Source organism: Fulvia fulva, chromosome 5 (genome assembly GCF_020509005.1).
Source record: "Fulvia fulva chromosome 5, complete sequence".
Classification (NCBI taxonomy): domain Eukaryota; kingdom Fungi; phylum Ascomycota; class Dothideomycetes; order Mycosphaerellales; family Mycosphaerellaceae; genus Fulvia; species Fulvia fulva.
Genome location: NC_063016.1, coordinates 1836420 through 1855331, shown reverse-complemented (window position 1 = coordinate 1855331; position 18912 = coordinate 1836420). Strand labels below are relative to the sequence as shown.

General features: G+C 50.3%; 4 protein-coding genes across 4 annotated transcripts; 1 reads left to right on the top strand and 3 right to left on the bottom strand.

Annotated features, from left to right (window-relative positions):
- Nucleotides 1-3700: 3700 nt before the first annotated feature.
- On the bottom strand, nt 3701-4431 carry CLAFUR5_05861 (uncharacterized protein; the record flags this gene model as incomplete). Its single annotated transcript, XM_047905009.1, has 4 exons — nt 3701-3744; nt 3804-4212; nt 4265-4324; nt 4378-4431. 4 exons carry the CDS (start codon nt 4429-4431, stop codon nt 3701-3703), a joined length of 567 nt encoding a protein of 188 aa, XP_047762053.1.
- A 2042-nt stretch (nt 4432-6473) lies between these two features.
- Nucleotides 6474-7475, top strand: CLAFUR5_05860 (uncharacterized protein; the record flags this gene model as incomplete). Its single annotated transcript, XM_047905008.1, has 1 exon — nt 6474-7475. The coding sequence occupies one exon, from the start codon at nt 6474-6476 to the stop codon at nt 7473-7475; it is 1002 nt and encodes a 333-aa protein (XP_047762054.1).
- A 145-nt stretch (nt 7476-7620) lies between these two features.
- On the bottom strand, nt 7621-10645 carry CLAFUR5_05859 (Retinal-specific phospholipid-transporting ATPase ABCA4; the record flags this gene model as incomplete). The annotated part of the gene is made up of 3 exons (XM_047905007.1): nt 7621-8717; nt 8800-9603; nt 9709-10645. 3 exons carry the CDS (start codon nt 10643-10645, stop codon nt 7621-7623), a joined length of 2838 nt encoding a protein of 945 aa, XP_047762626.1.
- A 676-nt stretch (nt 10646-11321) lies between these two features.
- Nucleotides 11322-13925, bottom strand: CLAFUR5_05858 (uncharacterized protein; the record flags this gene model as incomplete). Its single annotated transcript, XM_047905006.1, has 1 exon — nt 11322-13925. The coding sequence occupies one exon, from the start codon at nt 13923-13925 to the stop codon at nt 11322-11324; it is 2604 nt and encodes an 867-aa protein (XP_047762625.1).
- Between the last annotated feature and the right edge of the window lie 4987 nt (nt 13926-18912).

The window sequence follows — 18912 nt, the reverse complement described above, 5'->3', positions numbered from 1 at the left end:
ACCTATAGAGAGCTACGAGCACTTAGTGCCTACGGCACCTATGGATGAGAGGTGCAACAAACAGGATTACTAGAGCCACAATGGTACCTGGATGTGGCCAATGACAATGACAAGGCCAGACTTAGCATTCCCCCTTGGAAGAATTAGCTCATATGTTGCTGATCCCTCGCAGCAGCATATGAAGGCTTTGAAGAAGCTCTCCCGATACCTGCGGTCGTACCCAGACCTAGGTCTTATGTATAGAAAGGGAGGGGGCAATCTCCAGGGATACTCGGACTCTGACTACGCCATGGACAAAGTGGATAGAGTCTCAATTCTGGGATACGTGTGGTTCCTTTGTGGATCACCTGTGTCCTGGATGAGTAGGAAGCAGAAGTCTGTTGCAACATCAACAATGGAAGCTGAGTTCATGGCTATGAACGCAGCCGCAAAGCAGTCACAATTTCTTGCTGCTGTCCTCAGGGAAATAGGGTGCCCAGAACTGGTGGGAAAGAGCTCTTTCCAGCCGAGTGTAAGGGCAAGCAGGGGCACTGTTGACGAGCTAAGGCCAGTCAAGCTCATGGGTGACAACCAAGCCGCTTTGACACTTGTCAAAGATGCCCATGTGCATGAAAGGTCAAAGCATATTGATGTTGCATATAACTATGTCAGACATCTCTAGTGGCAGAAGAAGATTGCAGTGGACTACTGCCATACAAAGGACATGGCTGCTGATGGGTTAACAAAGCCCCTCAATGGCCAGCAGTTCCAAAACTTTGTGAGGCAGCTCCAGCTTGCGTAAAGGGATTGTAGGAGACCATGTGGCCTGAGTGGGAGTGTTGAGAACATACAGGCCGCAGGACAAGCATGTGGGTGTGGGTGTGTCATGTGACGAGATCACGTGATTAGGGTTTGCCAGCCCATGGGCTAGCAAACATCCGGACACCTAGCATCTACCTACACCAACACCGGCGATACTGTATGTAGATACACGCTATCCCATTGGGTCCTTCTTCGTCTTTCGTGTGATCCGCCGTCTTCTACTACTGCGCAACTCGTACCTATTTAACAGATTCTAAGATTAGGTATAACAATATATAGTATATAGTTATTTAGAAGGATCGTACGCGGAGCTAGGCTAAGTAGTTAGCCGTACTACCTAGATATAAAGAACTCGTAATTGCGTTCTACTAGCGATACCTAGACAAACCTAAGCCTACCTTTGACGGACTCGATTAGCCGGTAACTTAATACGGGCTAGCGCTAATCCTCGGACCGTATATATAAACGTAGTATAACTATAGCTTCCTCGATAAAGCTCTCGAAACTAGTACCGGCATTTGTACTAGTAAGAGCCCTCTATACGCTCCGAGTATTAAACGTAGAAACGTCGTAGGGGCTCCTTAATCGAGGAGGGGGGGTACTATTACAAGACAGCCCTTTTTACGAACTACCTCGTAATATAGTATCGTCGGCCGTACGCCCGCGCGCTAGCGGCCGCTAGTGCCCGCTAGCTCGATTCGCGCGACTTTATCTTCTCGCGCTTCTCGCGCTCTCTTAGATAGCTCGCGTAACTATATATATCTTTGCCTAACTCTATTATAGTACTCTCGCCTATAATAGGAACGAAACCTTAGTTTTAGGGTTCTTTATACTACGATTACGCCGCCGCTAGCGTAGGCGGGTTACTACTACTTAAGTAGATTGCTCGTCTTAATAAGGGCTATTGAATAGATAGTCCTCGTCGATAAATTAGGAATCCGATCGGTAGAAGGTCCTCGAGGCTAAGTACGTTATTTATCTATCTATTCTCGGAGACCGTAAGCTTCTAATTCCGCGGTATATCTACCTCTTTATACTATACTAAAATGTAGACGCGCTCTTTATAGATAATAAAGAGCGGGGTCGAGTAGCTAGCGGTATAGATACTCTAAATAACTATAACCTACTCTCTATTACTAGGCTAAGTAGCCGTAGGGCGAGAGCATCGTTCTAAGCTAGTAACGACTTTTATAGAGCTAATTACGCCTATTTAAAAGCCCGTCTTATCAAAGTTATAGATATCCTCGTTATATACACTATACCTAGTAATCGTCTCTTATATAAGCTTGAACTAGGCGCTTATAACTTCTAGATCTTCCTAGAATATTCTCGAACGGTCCTTCGCTCGGTTAAAGGCCGTTTTAAGCTCGGTAGAGCGCGAAACGAATCTCTCTACCTAGTTCTTACCTACCGGATCTACGTCGCGTTTACCGAGTAGCTTATCCGCTATATCTACTACCTCGCTAAGGGTAGGCGCAAATCCTTGCGAATCGAGGTCGAGGATATATCGAATAATCGTCTATTCTTCGGTTAACGTAAGTTTAGACTAGATAGGGCGAGTATCGACGCGAGGAGTACTTCCGTAGTACCGGCTAGTTAGCGTCAAATAAGGTACGTAATATACTATAGCTACCCGTAGGAGACTCGGAAATTGGCCCTAACGATAGGTAGAGAGGGTAAGAGCAATTCTGCCTTCTTTATTAGACGATTCTATATTGTATTATTAAGACATAGTACGATAATCAAGAAGTTGGTCGTGCTAAGACAAAATTCCCAGCTCAATAGTATTCCTAGCTCACTAGTACTTTACGTTATTATAGATATAATTAAAATAACCTACGCCGTAATTTATAGTTATATTATCCTAGGACTATTATTCAAATTACTACTCGTTTAAAGGTAAATAACGCTATATATAAACACTATAATATATAGGGCCCTTTAGAGTTATACCCTCTCTAACCTCTAAGTATCTGTTTATTTATTAGTAAATACGTCGTTATATTATAGAAAGTTAGTGTTCTATATACGACAATCCGGCTTTTTAGTTCGGAAAGCTTTTAGACCCGTAATGAGCCACTCAAATCTTTAACACCTAAGGCATCCAATCTAAAAAGGTTAGCGTCAGAATTTGGTGGTAATGCCCGCGGTCTGATGTAGGACATAGTTTCTCTCCACGACATGCAAGCAATGGCGTCCTGTAGCGATGTTCTCGACCTTTTGCATCATCAATGTACGATACCCGCTTCGGCATGCTCTTCAACCCTGGTATGATCCCGGAAGCGGCCTCAATGTCCATGGCTCGAGCGTGTAGGTAGAGAATGAAGGGCACCTTCACACGCTGGCGAAAGACCGGGCCTGCTTGCGTCGACCTCAAAGTCTTCGCGTTTGGCGTCAGCTCAGAGCTTAAGATGCATTCACTCACCACACTACGATAGACATCTTCCAGCTTCAGCCACAAGCTGATGCTCATCGACCCAGGATACTACTGGAATGAAGCAGATGGTCGATGGTTTGGCGCCGATTGACTGTGCCGTGCGCATGATGAAAGCATTGTTATGGTCCTTGGCCAAAGGTACTGCAAGGAAGCCTTTTATTAGTTGGTATCGTCCCAGTGTTGATGAGATCTGCATATAAACTTTGTTATACAGTGCTCGGTCCGAGTACTCGCGATCGACAACGATTCATGACTGAGCTGTGGGCTGTGACTTAAAGGCGTATATATGTCTCGTGTGGTTCTCTTCGAAAGCACGAATGCCGCTTTTCCTTGCCATGGACTTCGAATATCCTAGTATATGCTAGTCGCACCACTGCGATGCAACCAGCTTCCTGAAGGGGACCCGACTGTCTTTCATTGTCTTTTGGTCCAGCTCCATAGGGCAGAACGATCCTGCAGTTGTCATCGATTCCACCGGTCTCGGACAGGATCATAACGCCACTCATCTGCAGCACAATGTCTATTAGGGCGTTACACATTCAGGATGCCATGTGAGGATACGAACCATATAGACTGCGCTGAATAGCAGCAAGCCTAGGGTCGACCTGATCAGCGACGCCTTCGTCCTCTGAGCTTGGTAGTTCTCTCGTGCCGTTTAGAAGCGCGGTATCTAGCCGCGACTGACGGCCATCCCGATAACGAAAAACATGCCACAACATCCATCGTATGATCCAGTTCGGGTCGTTTGGATGGTCCGGGTCAAGGGCAAGCTGATATAATATCTTGGTTGCAGGACCGGCCCTAAGGTATATCTGGTTTATCTCATTGTTCATGACTTGCTCTGGCACGCCTGAGGTTGTGATGGCTGGGATTTCGGCGCCTGAAAGTCTTCGATGCCCTGAATCATGGTGCTGGCTGCGCTCCTCTATCCCGAGCAGCAACATGATTCTCGATCTTCCATCGCTGGCTTCATCCTGTGGCAATCAATAAAACAACAGCGATAAGTGCCACCAAGGTCTGACCTACCTTCATCAGATTGTAGATCTGTCTATGTCGCGGATCTCGAATGTCCAGGCCGATACGAACCTAGCTGAGGGGTCAGAGTGCTGCTTTCGCTGGTGAGGTGGCGAAATACAAACCATGAAGCGAGCTTTGCTTTCGCTCCGCGGCAGCGACGCAAGGGCTTGTGACATCCTCGCCAGATGAAAAACAAGTAATCAAGGTGGCTTCAATCAACCTGCTCCAGAGCGGTATGGATGGAGTTGCCACCGGGTGCTTAATGTTTGAAGGCTAAAAGCTATCATTCAGAAGAACACCTCCGGGGGTACAAGCCAGACAAACACGCGCTAAAGGACCAATTCGGTAACGGCGAGGTCGATCGTATGGTCAGCGATGTTCAAGATCCTTGCAGACGAGGGCCGACCAGAGGGCTAGACATCGCATTCAGCTCGGGTTCCGTGGCGTTGGTTCATGCAAGCTCAGGCGTTACGTGCAGCGAAGCCTTTTCGCGGACGACCTTTATCAGAGCAGGCGACTGGAGTCACGCGCCGGTCGGGCTGCAGCAAATGTTGCCCCGTACAAGTTTTGGCATGACACTGCATGGAGATGCTCGCGAGCTTGTCCAGAAGTTGGCGGCAAATACTTTTTGACGCATACGACTTTGCTATTTAGCATGTAGAGTAGGGGTAGATTGGCTATAGCCGGCAATTCTAGAGGTCCTTAGGCAAGAAGATCTAATATAGCCGTAAAAGCTTCAAGATTCTTGAGCTTCAATCTTTGTGCTCGAGGACAACGACTTTTATTGCCCCCTAAGGGTGGCTCAAAAAGCATAGGGTACGAGGTCTTGCAATTCAATCTAGAGTGCTCTTTAGAAGCGACTTAATTCGAGGCCTCTATCGCTAGATAATTAAAGCTAAAGTTGACAAGTTTTCCAGATTTAAGTAAGATCCGTACATGCCAAATAGCAAAGCCATACGCGTCAAATAGCATTTGCCGAAGTTGGCTTGGTGTCGACTTGGAACACTCACCCAGAGGATCTAAGTCTCGGCCCGCTCGGATCATTACACTGCAGCGGTGCTTGCTGATGATTGCATCAGGATGACGGGCAAGTCTCGCCATGTTTGATACATGTATCTGCCAAAGCACAGGCGCAAGACCCACCTGTGTCAGCCGCCGTGTTTGCCAGTCTGCGATCCATTGGGTGTTCATACGCAAACCGGGGCCTGGTAATCACGTAGCATCGGATGGACTTCATACGACAATCGAGGCAAGATTAGTCGCTCGTGCCTGGAGGATCTGCAAAAGCAAGGGCTGTGGCAAAGCGGATATCGTCGATCGCGTGCGTGAAGCCTCCGGCGGACCGTCTTCACCAAAAGATCTTGTTGATCACTGATAGTCAGATGTCAGAGTAACGATGATGACGAACGAGGCCACTAATTTCCTGTTCTCGCAAGCACGAGCGCAGCTGGGGTTGTCCAATGCTCAACGTGCGGGTCCCGGATCTCCTACTGGGGTAGAGCTGTGAAGAAAGTAGCAGCACGAGCCGAGTTTAGCTCTCACCATACGCGGCGTGATGGGGCCTATGTGAGCCTATATGAGCCTTAGTCTCTGCGAGACCCTCTGCTGCCACCTTGACACGCAAGAGCAGCCTCATGCCACTGGCTGCGTGTTCAGTAGAAGGAGCGACCCTCGGCTGATGGTTGTAGGTGCCATCACATCGTTGAGGTAGTCGCCGGTGGCACAACGCGTTCAGCTTGCTCCCTCCTCCCCCGGATGGCCATTTGAACGCCGATCGAAGGTGACTGTGTGCGGCCAAGGGGGGTGTATCTCGCTAACATTGTTGTGCATCAGAAGGGGAGCAGAAGTGATGCTGTAGAGGTGCGAAAAGGGAAGTGCTGTTGGAGCATTTCGGTGCAAAGCCCGTCTCCGCGGACAAAGTGGCACGGTCTGTTGAACTCAATTGCAGCCAGCCACACTTGCCCCTGATTGTTCCTTGTTCCTGCCTGCATCCTCCCTCCCTCCCTCGTTGCGTGGTTGCCTCGGCCCCAAACTGACGTATTGATCGCACAGCACGGGCAGTCATCCCCATTGCTGGAACATCGGAAGGCAGTCGAGGGTGCCAAGTGCTAGCACAGGTGGCGCCCACTGAGGCTCTGTCTGTCCTTCGAGGCACCACGAAGCTACTATCTAAAGAACTGCACTGCAAGCACCTCTCCTGGCTGTCGTCACGTCCGTCATGCACCAACCAGATGTCCTCGTCACCGGCTCAGCAGGTCACCTAGGCCACGCTCTAATGCTGGAATTGCCAAGACGTGGCTACACACCCATCGGGCTCGACATCAAAGAGTCACACCATACTACTCACATAGGCTCCGTCTCCGATAGACCACTCATCGCCGCTATCTTCGCGGAGCACCCAAGTCTCCGCCATGTCCTACACACAGCGACCCTTCACAAGCCACACGTTGGCTCACATCCCAAGGATGCTTTCGTGGCGACCAATATTCAGGGTACTCTGGTTCTCCTGGAGGAAGCCAGCAAATCGGGAAAGATCGAAGCCTTCATCTTCACCAGCACGACGTCCACTTTCGGGGCTGCATTGGCACCTAAACCTGGTGAGCCGGCTGCTTGGATTGATGAGTCTGTGGTTCCCATTCCGAAGAACATTTGCGGCACTACGAAAGTGGCTGCGGAGGATCTCTGCCAGCTGGTCCATAACGAGACCAAGATGCCGGTCCTCGTCCTCAAGACTTCGAGGTTCTTTCCTGAGCAGGACGACAACGAAGTTGCGAGACAGACTTATAGCGATGATAATCTGAAAGTGAACGAGCTGACGTATCGAAGGGCGGATATAGCGGATGTTGTGGATGCTCATATTTGTGCAATCCGTAAAGCAAAAGTGCTAGGATGGGGAAAGTACAACATCAGTGCCCCGCCTCCATTTCAACGAACAACAGAGATACTGCGAGATTTGGATGTCGATGCTGCCGAGGTCATCAAAACGACATGTCCTAAGGAAGCTGAAAATCTCGTATCGATTGGTTGGAGGCTGCCGGCTCGCATTGACCGGGTCTACGACTCCAGCAAAGCGATTGAAGATCTTGACTGGAAGCCAGTATACACTTTTGCCAGAGCTGTCGCACGAGTCATCGACAAGCAAGAATGGCGGAGTCCTCTCACGCTGGCTGTCGGCAAGCGCGGCTATCATGCTATTCCCACCGACGTCTACACTTCTTGATAGCCACGTTCCTGGTGCCACATTGCATCCGATATGAAAGAATGATAGCACATCACTGGTGGACAATGCAGATTGAGTTGCAGCGATATCGCTTGGATCGTGACGTGCTGCCATTATGCATTATCTAATTTTTCGTCGCGATGCACTACTTGCTGCGGCCAAGCACACAACTGAAGAGGCCGCCGCCGCGATGTACAGCTGCCGAGTTTTCTTCATCAACTCCCTGACACACGTTCACGAATACCTGATCCAACGTCGCATGGCCGATACTGTAATCCCGAATGCTCGCACGCTCTTTGTGAGCTTCCATCGCCTGGAACAACTTGCCCAGATGGCTGCCATCCAACAACTGATCGGATTGCGTGCCTTGACGCGCTCTGGGCACAGCAAAGCGTGCCTGTCCGCCGACCGACTTTTCTGTTTCAGCCACCAGGAAGGTCGAATTCACCCATTGCCACAGGGAAGCCATCTTTTCCGGTGTAGATCGTGGCGCGTTCTGGTGCACGAGATGGACGTAGACCTTGTCGCTGTATCGCTCATGGAGGGACTTGATCGTACCGAGCGCCAACATTCGCCCAGCCATAATGCCCGCCCGATCGCACAGTGCATCACCCTCTTCCATGCTGTGTGTGGTGATGAGAAGGGAGCGACCTTCCGAGATGGCTGTCAAAGTTGACCAGAGGGCACGCTTAGACGCAGCGTCCATTCCGGACGATGGCTCATCGAGCAGAAGGACAAATGGATTGCCCACGAGCGCTATGCCCAGCGACATCTTCCTCTTAGTGCCTCCTGAGAGCTTCTTTACGAGCTTATTGGTGTGATCACCCAGACCGAGTCTGCTGATAATCTTGTTTATGTTCTCATCTTTCTCCTTACTGGACAGACCACGAGCTTGAGCATAGAACTCCAAGTGCTCCTTGAGCGTCATCGAGTCAACGGCATCGAACTGCGGGCAGACTCCAAGATGTTGCTTGGCCGCTACGGGAGAAGAGATCAGACTATCTCCAGCGATGTGAATCTCTGCATTGCTGGATGACCCATCCATTTGCAGGTCGCCACGTATCAGCGAGATCAATGTTGATTTTCCAGCACCATTCGGCCCTAGCAGAGCGAATTTCTCGGAAGGCATGATTCCGAAGCTAACATCGTCGACAGCTTTGTTGTCCTTGAATGACTGAAACATGTAACCGATGCGATACCAAGCATATCCATTCGTGAGCCAGATTACGGTGACCAGGATGGCTTTAAAGTATGTCCCAGATCTTACGACGAGCGAGTGGATCTACTCCAGAGCTTGCTTCGTCAATGCAACAGACTTTGCTACCACCTGCAAGCATCATGCAGAGTTGCAGCTTCCTCTGCTGACCACCGGATAGTGTCTTCGATGAAGCGTGGGTCTTCTTCTTCAGGTCGCACCCATCTATCAAGCGGTCAACCTCTGCTTGGCTGGGCCTGCAGGAGGGCTTCTTGAGATGCTCGAAGAAACGAACATGCTCCTCAACTGTCATGTCAGGCCAAATAACGTTCTTCTGAGGACAGAGACCAACACCGCCGGTGCCATCGAGCTCGATAGTTCCTTCTGTAATGCTTTCGAGCCCAGCAATACAGCTGAGTGTCGTTGACTTGCCGCAGCCATTTTGTCCAAGGAGGACCATGATTGTGCCAGCATAGACATCTAGGGACAAGTCTTCCACAGCCAGTGTTCTGTCCCGCTTCTTTGCTGCGCCATTGTAACGCTTGGTGAAGTTCTTGATGCGTAGAGCATTGCCCGCCATCTCAGGGGCAGAGCGAAGGTGTCGACCTCGGAATGAGCATCCCCAAAGGAAGCGCTCTATGAATATCGCAAGGATTGGATACAAGGCAATCTGGAATGCAAAGAACCCCAGAAAATGGGCAGGTGTCAAGCTCCATACTCTGATCTCAAGAAGACCACCGAGTAGTGAGGGAATCGACTGGTGGGGTGTCAATGGCAGACTGAAGATCTCAGAGACTGCTCCAGAAACCAAAAAGTAGACAAAGCTACTTGGCGGGAACAGAAGCCCAGTCGCGATAACTGCGGCTTCTTGTGTTGACTTTTGTCCGCTTTGTGTGAATTGAGCTACGATAGCAAAAGCAATGGCCGCCACGACTGCAAAAATGGCGGACAGCTATTGGCGACGAAACAGTGAGCTCGCGAGTATCGAGAAGCTTGTCATGGCAAGGCCGGCCATAATGTACAGCAGCACAAACCAACCAGCATTGCTGTGAGGATAGATTATAGTCCCCACGACGGCGCCGCAGATGATCCATGCTGGCATGTAGATGAGGTCGAAAGCAAGATGTGTAGCAAACATTCGAGCGACTAGGCACTCCCATCGCGAGGTATTGGGCATCTGCGCATCGATGAGCTGGAGAAGCCCTGCCTCTCGTTGCCAAACAACGTGGCCAGTAAGATGGTATGTAATGCCGCACATTGCGAGGAAAAGTGCGAAGCCGAGCGCTTGAGTGATCAACAGACCGAAGAACTTGTCGTCCCGAAAGTCCACGGCAGCTTGTGTCTGGCTGGTGAAGGGGTATTGAAGGACTGTGTCGGGTAGCGCAGTGCCGTTATTTCGCCGTGATATCATCGAATCGACCGCACGTTGTAGAGGGATGGTGTAAAGCTGAGCTGGGTTGGCATCGCTGCGGACATCTGCGCCGGCAATGACCGAATCTTGCCAGATGGTGTAATTCCAGATCGCATTGGGTCCTTGGTCAGGAGACGACCAGAAATCGATCGCTCCGAAGCAGCTCGTGACGCCCTTGCTGGAACTCGGACAGACTTGGATAAGCTGGCGGGAGTCGGTGACGAACTGTACGTTGCGGCCTCCATCACGAGCTGCCTGATCCAGCTCGTCGATAACAGCTCGCACATCTGCACCCTGCAGTCCTCTGTCCACGATGACGAATTGCTTTCTCGTATCTCCAACAACTGCGAATGCTTCGGATAGGGTCCGGATAGGTGAAGGGGTAGCAGTTCCGTAGCCGCCATCGTTATGAATCCATGTCTTGACTGAGGCGAGGATGGCTGTCAGGACTATCGGGAAGGCCACGGCTCGAATGAATGTGCTAAGCCATCGTCGGCGAGCGATGAGCAACAGCTCTTTCTTCGTTAAAGTCCATGTCTGACCACAGAGCTCAGAAATGATCATGTTGACAAAGTGCACCTCGCAGATCGAAGCGTGCCAATGCCTTGTCCAATTCCGGGCCACAGACAAATTTTGAAGCAGCCGCGCAGGTACAAATATGGGTGCCTGACAGAAGTCGGGTCGTGCGCGAAGGATAAGGATGCGCGTAGGCGCAGCAGTACCGTGGCACGCGTGCTAAGGTGGAGGTAGTGCCGATGTGCGTTTCGAAAAGTGCTTAGCAAGACTGCAGCAGGAAGCTGGCATTGGCGAGAAGGTGATGGATACCGTCATGCTATATACCAGATGCGGCGGATCTGCACCGTGTTGTTAGTCGGTACTGAGATCTCTGCCAATCCTGGCTAGGAGGCATGCGAGGCGCAGCGTGTTTGTTGTGGAGCTTGTGAATCCTTCGACCATACCACTTCGCCGCTAAAGCTGGGGAAGAAGGCACGCACTACGCAGCGGGAGAAGGTTGCGAGACTTAACGGCGCTAGTCAGGCAGCTGTTAGTCGAAAGGCGACGGCGCGCCTGGTGGAAGAGGGATGAATCCTCCAAGTTCGTCAGGGAGGCAGTGAACTCGTGCGCGTGTGTGTGTTGGCGCATCATAGGTGATATGCTGGGTGTCGTAAGGTATGCCTTCTGAATCGCGTTGAGATTGACTTCCGGCTGCTACCCGCTCTGGCTTGGCAGATTTGGCCCGTCACACCACGCTGACCTCTCCATCTCCGAGTACCGCTGCGCGCACCTGTATCACGGCAACAAGTTCTAAAACAAACTCCTGTAGTACCGCCACATTGGTGAGAACGTGGTTCAAGCTGGCCGACCTCTCCGGTATTGTTTCACCCTCGTTCGTGACCCTACTCGAGGGTCCGGTGCCTGGAAACTCGATCTTCTGCATCAAGACATCCGTGGTGGAAGGCGTTTCCGGTGGTGGAGGCCGGAATATGTCGCTGCTAGGTGGCGACGTGCTCGCTTCCACGAGCCCGGCGTGTGAAGGCGTCTGAGAGGCCGCCCTGGAATTTGCCGAGCTTAGAGATTGCGGAGAGATGGTATTTGCCTTGTTGCGACCCCGAAGCTGTGAAGACTTGCTGGAGCTGCGCGTATGGCCTCTGGAACCTTGCGAGACTTCCAGATTCGACGATAGCTGCGTATGAACCTCCGCCATGCTTGTGGCGTCTCCAGAGACATCCGAGCTTGCAGCTTGGAGCATGACTTTGCGACCAGCCAGGAGCTGATCCAGGTTGGCAACATTGCTTCGCACGGTTTCGAGCTGTGTTGCAAGAACTTGCAGCTCTACGTGCAGCATTGGCGCAGTGTCATTCGTCCAGGCCGGTGGAGTGGTTGCCTTCGTCAAGCCGGCAAGCCTGTGGCCTTCGTCGGGATCCATACAGTCCTGCCAGGATCTTTGTACTTGAGCAGCATCGTCTGCGATACGACAATCACTCGCAGATAGTCCACACCAGCCATCAAGCCTGATCTCTATGCACTGCGCAATGGCGATGATTGCTTGCGTAAGTGCCAGGTTGACGTCGATGCTGTTCGTGAAGAAGGTTTTCAGCAGGCTTCTGATGGTTCGCATCAGTGGATCCTCGTTGGTAAGGTAAAACGTGCCTATCCCAACAGAGCTATGCTGCTCCACAGAGTCAGATACTGTAGTCTGATAAGGTGCTTGGGCCTCAATGCTGTAGCGCAGGTCTTCGCACAGACGAGCATACGTCACTTCGGTGCCGTGCGAAGGGTGCATGGATAGCGCAATGGTTGAGTATTGCTCTAGCTCCTCGTCTAATGCTCCGACTGTCCTGACTGGCTGGCTGGGCCTGCATCTTTGCACCTTTAGCATGGTTCCAAAAGCATATCGTTTCTGGCGAGCGATGATGGCCGAGGTCAACCTGAGCGCAGCGAACACGCTTTGGTCGTTACGGGATGCGATGTTGTTGAGTATAAGATCGACGAGACTAAAAAGATTGGGGTCGACAGCGTCATCGGCATCTTTGGGTGTGCTCAGGAGCATCAGACTCTGTCTCCGGCGGACAGAAGTGGGTGATCGTGGCAAGTTGGGTCTAACCGGTGTATGTGGCGCAGAGGGCACGGCCAGTTGATCCCTCCCTTGAACAGCTAATAGGTAGTTCATGATCATGTGGATCAAGTCAGGATATTCCAATGCCTCAAGGATGGTCGTCATATATGTCAGCACGGCGATGGAACTGCCGGCGTCTGTGTCGCTCGATTGTAGAAGTGACGGGTACAGAAGTTGCTGAAGGAACAGGATCTGAAAGTGGTCCAGCAAGGTCTGCTTGACAGCATCGCTCCTACAGTGGTCCAGAACGTCCTGCCAGAAAGCGAGATAGGAGAGGAATGTTGCCATGTGAGTCTGATGTCTTTCTGAGAAAGCTGACTCTGCCGCCGCTCGCGTATGTGTTGTCGTGTAATCGCTCATAGCAAGTACAGGAGGCAACGATGCGTCAGGATGCAGTATACTGAGCTCACGGCTGAGTTGACTGTAAAGTGCACCCAACCCAGACGCCATCAGGGTTGCAAGGTCGCTCGACACCACCCACTCTTCGAGATCCAGGGAGCGACCTGTAGCTTCGAAGACGTACAGCAAGCCGGTCCTGGCGAAGTCACCAATGCGACCTTCGTGGTGAACACGGTCGATCATGAGATAGCAGAGAGGAAAGTCGTCTTTTTGAGTGATGCCGACGAACGTCTTCTTCTCCTTGATGAAGACATCTTCGAGCTCAGGCTTCGCAGTCGACTGGAACCAGACCGGCAGGATCTCTGGCTGAAGGCGTATCTTCGCCGCTATGGTGAACAGCAGCTCAAGGATGGCCGTCTCGGTGTCGGTATCAACAAGCACATTGCCAGACTCCAGCACTTTCCGCACAAGTTTCATAAGACTCTTAGCGAAATGCTCGCTTGCCAGAAAGTCTTCCTCCTCGCTGTCGACCAACGCAGCGAAGACGGCGACGGCGGATCGTATGATGGGCTCATACTGGCTGACTATGGCTGCTCTTGCAACTGCTCCATATATCTTGTTGGCTGACGCGAAGTGCAGGCAAGCGTGCGGCACCGGTGCTCGTGTTTCGTCTCGGAGGAATGTTGCCAGTCGCTCGATGTGGAGGTGCAGGTTGTGCAGCAATGGGCGCTCACTGCCCAAGTCCCGTGGTCGTTCACATAGCTCGAGGATTGTCTTGTAGACACGTCTGAAACGTCCAAGTCGCGCGGATGGGTCGTTCGAGGCCGCTTTGGTTGCAGAGGGCTTGGGCGTGTACGCTGAGCCGATCAAGCGGGCCCAGAAGTCCATCACATGTCAAGCATCGTTCAATGTGAGTGTTGTCTCTTGCTCTTGCGCGAGGTGGTAGCGAAATCATAAATGCAGTCCTGCAAGTGATCCAGGCGGAGGACTTCCGACGGATGTACGGGCCGGTAACAAAGGCCGATCCTCTCACCGGTCAAGTACGGACGACCGTTAACGACTTTTGTGAAATAACCAAAATACGCCGCAGTTCGAAGCTACTCGTCGTCGTTATACTACACCCCGTAGTATTAGAATACTAGTATCTCAAGTATAAGATAAAATATAGATAGATAGATAGATTTGTCATTCCCCTGTTCTAGGACCCTATCCGGCCTATATAGGTATATATCTATTGTTATATACAAAGGGAAACCCGAATAGGTGAAAACCCTTCCCGCCCCCGACTACTCCTTATCTAGATTAGCTTTCCCTCTAAACGTACGTAGTCTATGTCTCTACCCCGTTAGCCCCCGCTCCTAGCCGGTCTCGTCGCGCTACGTCGTATCCTCTCTTCCTATACTACTCCTACTAGGCGGTACTATTCTAGCTAGCCCTTCTCTAGTATCTAGTTCGTAATACGCCGTAGGTCCTTAGCGTTGTTAAGAAGTGCCCTAATCGTCCGGTTCCTCGCCTTTACTATCTACTCCTCCCTTCCTAGCGACTACCTCGGATAGACGAGGAGTACGTACCGTACGTTCTAGGAGCAATAGCCGTAGGGGCAGCTAGTATTCATATATCCTAGAACCTTCCTCTATAATAGGTACCCCTAGAGGCCGATATGTTCGCTTCGTAGTTAGGTTGCTATACTACTCTATACCCTCGTAAGGCGGTAGTAGATAAGCTTCGGGGGGTACTTGACCGCGGATTTTGTAGCTAACTATTCCTTAGGTTGTCCCGCTAGCTAAGGGCGTCTACTATACCCTACAACCTAGTTGTTCTACCTCTCTTTCTATAGTTGCTCTATAAACGATTTCTTACCTTCCTATTATATTACTAGCTATTCGTCCCTTACCCGGTAGTTCGGCTCGTTTCCGGGTCGAATGCCCTTATACGCTAGTACTGATTCGCGGGCCCTTACGACTATACTAGCGATAACCTTCTATACTAGGTACTGTGCCGACTTGCCTAAGTTAGTCCCTAGATGTATAGGTCGATCGGCGGTATAGCGGTCTCGTACTTAAGTATCCTCGTTAGTATCGACTTATATGCCCCGGTGACCTTCCTTAGGCATTAGTTTTGGATCTTCGCTAGCGGCGCGACGAGTCCCTTCGATAGGTAGGCCCTCTCGCCTAAGGACTATACTTGACTACTATAGGTAAGGACTAGCCGTATAATAGCCGTATATAGAAGTCGTGACTACCGGAAGTCCGCCCCCTATATAGACGTAGTGAGCCTCTAGTATAATGCTATATTCTGTTTAGCTTTCCGTAATATTGCCTATACGTACTTCCTCTACCGTAGCGCCGGGTCTACCTATAGTCCGAGGATCCTAAGCTGATTTGCCGGGTTAGTCGTATACCCCTATATCTAGATAGAAGCTTATATATTATAGAACCGTGGCCGGCGCGTAAAGTGTATTAGATTGTACTTTTCTAGGGCAAACCGAGCCCCGTGCCTCCTAGCCTAGTCCTCGTAGATCTTGTACTTCTCTTCTAGTAGCCTATAGTTCTCCTTAGTCGAGGAAGACTACGCTAGGATGTTTATGTCGTCTACGAAGCCGCTCGTAGCGGTGTTCTAGGATTCTAGGGCTAGGAGCAGCGTCGCTATAAAGAAGAGGAACAGAATAGGTACTAGCGTTAAGCCTTACGGGATTCTAGTATAGACTGCTTGAAATAGGCTTCTGTACTAGCCGACTAGGATCGACGTACTACGGTTTTGGAGGTAGGACCGTACGAAGTTGATAAGCCACTTAGGGAGTCCTTTCGACCTTAGGATATAGAGTAGCCGCGGGTATAATACGTAGTCGAAGGCTCCCGATATGTCTAGGCTAAGTAAGGAAGCTACCTTGTCCCTATTCTTATACTAGATAGCCTTTACCTAAGAGGTAATAAGTTCTATCGCGGATAGCGTCGATCGCTATAGGCGCGTACCTATCTAGGTGTCCGGGAGTAGGGAGTGTTCCTCTACCGCCTCGGAGAGTCTCGTTATAACCAGCTTCTTAAGCGCCTTCCTAAGAGTGTTAAGGAGCGCAATTAGGCGGTACGACTTTACCTACGTATAGTCTTCCTTCTACGGCTTACGTAGGACCACTGTCGTCGATTGTTTAAAAGCTATCGGGTAGTATCCGGTCTATAGGTAGGCGTTAAAGATCGCTATAACTGCTAGGGCTAGTTCATCTCTACACTTCTTTAGTAGCTCGTTTAGGATCCTATCCGGCCCCGGGGCTTTCTTTGCCGGTAACTTCCTTAGTATAGCGGCAACTTCTCCCTCGGACACCTCCTATTAGACCGCGATACTAGGGGCTAGGGGAGTAGAGCTGTTTATGTCGCTTAGATTAGCCTCGACTAGGGGCGGGAAGAACTTGCTAGCTAGTAGACGCGCCTTAGCCTCAGGGTCGCTGACCGGGCTACTAGGCGATTGTAGCGCTAGGATAGAGAAGGAGGGGCCCTGTATAGGGTCCTGTCGGGCCCATTTTGCTAGCTTCTACATCCTCTCTAGCTTGCCGGCGATTTCTTCTACTATAGCCCTCTAGCCGACTACTTTCTCCCTCCGTATTATAGCTTTCTTCTATTAGTATGCCTCCCTATATACGTTCTAGGCCTCCTCGCTATAGCTGCTCGTCTACACCCGGCGGGCTCTCCTTACTTCTCTTACTACCGTAGTACACTCCGGCGTCTAGTATAGTTTAGACTATGTCGTTAGTTAGGTAAGCGGAACGTAAAGTGAGGTCGCTTTTCTTATTTCGTCTGTCAACCCCTAGACTACTTCGTCTATCTCGTCTTTACTATTATATTGCTACTACGCGATCTGGACTAGCCTCTTAGAGTCATCGAGGTACGCCTAGATATTAGCCTAGTAGGCCTTTCCCTAGTTTGGCTTAGGGGTTCTCGCTAGTATACGTTATATCTATATCGTAATAGAGGTCCTAACTAGCATATAGTCTGACGACGCCTCGAGTTTATATTCGATCCTATAGTAGGTTACCGTATAGTAGTGGCTATCTAAGATCTAGGAGAGGTCGATCGTGCCTTAGAGTCCCCCTCTCTTCTAGGTGCCTAGGTCCTTCGGGGTATTAAGGGCAATTACGTTACTCGCTATTAAGTCGAGTACTTCGTCGGCTATAGGGTGCGGCTATATAAGGCTTTCCTAGGAAGGGTGGTATATATTGAAGTCTCCTACTACGATGTGGTACCCTTGTCTCTTAAGCGTACTGTCTAGGTGTCTATAGACCCCTAGGTCGCGGCTAGACCTCGAGGCTAGCGGTTGTATATATAGGTTATATGTCTAGGTACTATCTATATAGAGGGAGGTAATATCGCCCCCGCCTTCTTCGTCTACGTAGTACACTACCTTCTAGTCGGATTCTAGTATGTCCTTGCTAACATAGAAGCACGTATAGGGTCTACCGTCGCCTCGTAGGTATGTCGTATAGCCTAGTAACTTATAGGTCGTTAGTCTCTTATAGTACGGGTTAATCTATAGCTCCTAGATTGTAAGGACGTAGTAGACGCGCGGGTCCGCCTCGTGTAGGAAATGGTTCTAGACTATATCCTTACTATAGTTAACGTTATACTAGATAATGCTAAGCGTGTCGAGGCTAGTTATCGGTATCGATAATTATTTCCTCTATATCGTCCTATGTCCTACTACCCTATACGTCCTAGTCTACGCCTATCGGCTATATACTAAAGGGAAGCCGGACCTAGTTAGATTCCCTCGCCGTAGCTAGTAGAGCACGTGGCCTCCCGTACGCCCTAGGTCACGTATCCTTTATATCGTTCTCGGCCCTAGGGCGCTTATACCCGACCGCCGCTAGTTAGTTCCGGTATAGGCTAGCCTTACGGTCGCCGTAGAATCTTAGGGCGACGGTTCTGTTTGTGATTGCCTTGTTTTTCGCTAGTTTCCGCTATAGGCATTCCGTACTATACGATAGGTAGTGCCCCGGACAGTTCGCGTACCGTCTCGTAGTCAATATATAGTCTCCTATATAGTTCGAGCAGGCCTACTTATTTATACACGTGTAGGTTTGGTGTCTATACTGTTAGCATTTGAAGTATTAGAGGACACGAAAGGATAAGGAGTGCTTTTCTACTATCTTGAGGCTATATTGCTAGACTAGGCCTTGTTCTATCGCTAGATCCGCCGCTTTCGCGTCTTATAGCTATACTATTAGCGCCGAGGCCTTCTTACCTTCTAGCCATTTCCTATAGAGCCAAGTCGCCTTCTGGATTAGAGAGTTAAGAGTGACCGGGTTGTCCTCTTAGAGAGCGCGTAGGTGACCCTAGTTAGTTAGGTCAAACTCCTTAGGCATATCGTAGACTAGGATCGTAAATTGTTTTATTAAGACCTTCGCTAATACCGTAACCCTAGATGCCTACTGTAGCTATACCTCTAGGTACCTCCTAGCAGTAGTAGAGCTAGTATAGATCTATAGAGTGCCGTTGGACTATTAGTTCACTACGACCACCCCTAGTTAGTTAATTCGTTAGGCGAGCTCCTTGTTCGATAGCTTCGTAACTTCGGCCTAGTCTTCCTTTACTACAATGCGGATCGTAACTATATCGTACGTTAGGCGGGGGCCTAGTATCGATGCCTCGACCGATGCCTAGCTATAGGGGTGTTGATTCCGGGTAGCCTTACTAATCGCCTAGGACGTCGTCCTTATTTCTTGTTGCCCTCGGTAATACGACAGTATAAGCGCCGTACGTAGCTAAGTGATCATTACCTATAGAGACCGGTAAGGGAGCTAATCGTTAGTTTCTATACTTTTTGCGTCCTCTATAAGTTGCTACTAGTTGTCTTAGGGGGGCTTCGCCTATAGGGCCGTAGGCGC